Raw genomic sequence first — 1,930 nt, 5'->3', positions numbered from 1 at the left:
TTTGCTTTTGGGAGGAATCGGAAGGATACCTTGACACCAACAAAACTATTCCTAATTGTGAGTTTCTTAACAGGAGAACAAATCTGCCAAGGGCCCCTATTTCCAGCCTCAGTGTGTGTGTGCCTAACCTCAGCTGCAGCAAGGCTGGGAGGGTTTTTGTACGGCTGTCGTATGTGGCTCTGTCACTGTGCCAGACGCAGGGCGCAGAGATACACCGCTGTGTCTGCCAGCTCCAGGGCTGCGATGTTCAGAACTGTGGAGCTGTCATCAGCCTGGGAAGAAAACCTCTGCTGGGCGAATTCTGCTGTATCGCTCTGACCTCTGGCCTGCTTCACTCCTCTCCAGAGAATGTACTGCGGGGCTTGGCCGGGAAACTGACGGTACCAGAAGAGATACACGTAGCCGGTAGAGCTGGTATCATAAGAACAAGTGAGGGTCACAGCGTCTCCTTCTCTCCCAGAGAGGTGGGGTTCCCTGGACTGGACCGAGTCCCCCAGCGCAGCACCTGCAACAAAACAATCCAATTGGAGGACATCATTTCACCTGTACCAGACTCACCATGCGGTTCCAGGTGCATTGCCGTGTGAGACTTGCAATTTCGAGGAACGTTAAAGGTTTAGGCGCCCGACGGGGATTAAATTAGATTTAGGGCTGGACTAGAGGTAAGGGTTTGGCATTGCCGTTCGATTTGGGGTTAGCTTTGGAGTTTAGGGTCATGTTTCCAGATAAGGTTGAACGCTGGTGGGTATTTTAACTTTTAACCTTAAACCCCTCAGAAACCCCAGCCTGTTTACCTAGGTGATTAAATAGACAAATGCTGAATATATAATATGGCTCCATGGTTTTTTTCCTGTTGTGACTAAGTAGGACGCACCAGATACCCCTGCTAAGAAGAATTTAAACTTCAGGGCTCTGCAGTCAGCTACAACTGAGGAAGGTTCATCAGCATCCGGCCTAGTGGAGGCGGGAGGGGGATTGGGAAACTCGTAACAGACACAGGAAATGCGGTGAGTTCTGCTGAGTCTGCAGCTGACAACGTGATGACATTGAGGTGAGAAGAACAAGTCGGTGATGAAGGCTCCGGGCTGGGATACAGGAGACCTAGCATCGGTTCCCAGGTCTGCTACAGATCCCCCCTCTCTGACCTTGGGCAAGCCAGTTAATATCTCTGTGACTCCCTTTCCCTACCCGTACAAGAGAGATGGACATGTTTCTCTCCCTCACTGGGGCATTGTGAGGATAGATATCTCGAAGCGCTCCGGTATCATTCCGAAGAAGAACCACACAAGTAAGTAGATTTTAACAATGATATCTGGAATTTTCAAAACATAAGTTCAATGAGAGTTGGATGCCTAACTCACTTCGATTCCTGCCACATTTTTACAACAATTATTTTAATATTAGTTTGTCTTTTTCTACAACTGTGAGCGGGTTTCTCTCTCTCTCCCTCCCTCTCTCCTTCTTGTTAAAATACATTTTACCAAATAGTTCTCAATGATCAAACCTCCGTTTTCCCCAAATATACATAGAGAAAATTGCTTTAAGCCTGCACATTATTTAGAAGTAATACAAGGGAACAATAGTACTCTAACAAACCATTCTAGCATACAAGATTTGTTTTATGGTTTAATAGTGATCTGACTCTGTGACAGTTGGGACATGTAACTTAACCCCACTATACCCATCCAAAACTGAGAATATTTTATTAAAATATCCCACCCAAATTTTAACACACAGTTCGTGACAATTGGAATTTTTTTACATTGCCTTTTTTTTTTTTACAACTAGACCAGTGTAAACACAGAAAGGAATTCCCCGGCTATTTTCATCCCGTTTATGTTCTTCAAGGGAGATATTGTAATACAACTATTTATAGCTCTATAAAATTGATAGAAGTCTATAAAATCACGACTGGAGTTGAGAAAGTAAA

At 44.9% G+C, this 1,930-nt stretch overlaps 1 gene segment (V, D, J or C); it reads right to left on the bottom strand.

The window, feature by feature from the left end:
- Positions 1-182: 182 nt before the first annotated feature.
- Positions 183-505, bottom strand: LOC113405788 (the record flags this gene model as incomplete). The annotated part of the segment is given in 1 exon segment: positions 183-505. A coding segment is annotated over 1 exon segment (323 nt), but the record flags the coding sequence as incomplete, so codon positions are not given.
- Between the last annotated feature and the right edge of the window lie 1,425 nt (positions 506-1,930).

Source organism: Terrapene carolina, unplaced genomic scaffold, assembly GCF_002925995.2.
Source record: "Terrapene carolina triunguis isolate 2854851 unplaced genomic scaffold, T_m_triunguis-2.0 Scaffold50882, whole genome shotgun sequence".
Lineage (NCBI taxonomy): Eukaryota > Metazoa > Chordata > Testudines > Emydidae > Terrapene > Terrapene triunguis.
This window is presented reverse-complemented; position numbering and strand designations above follow the sequence as displayed.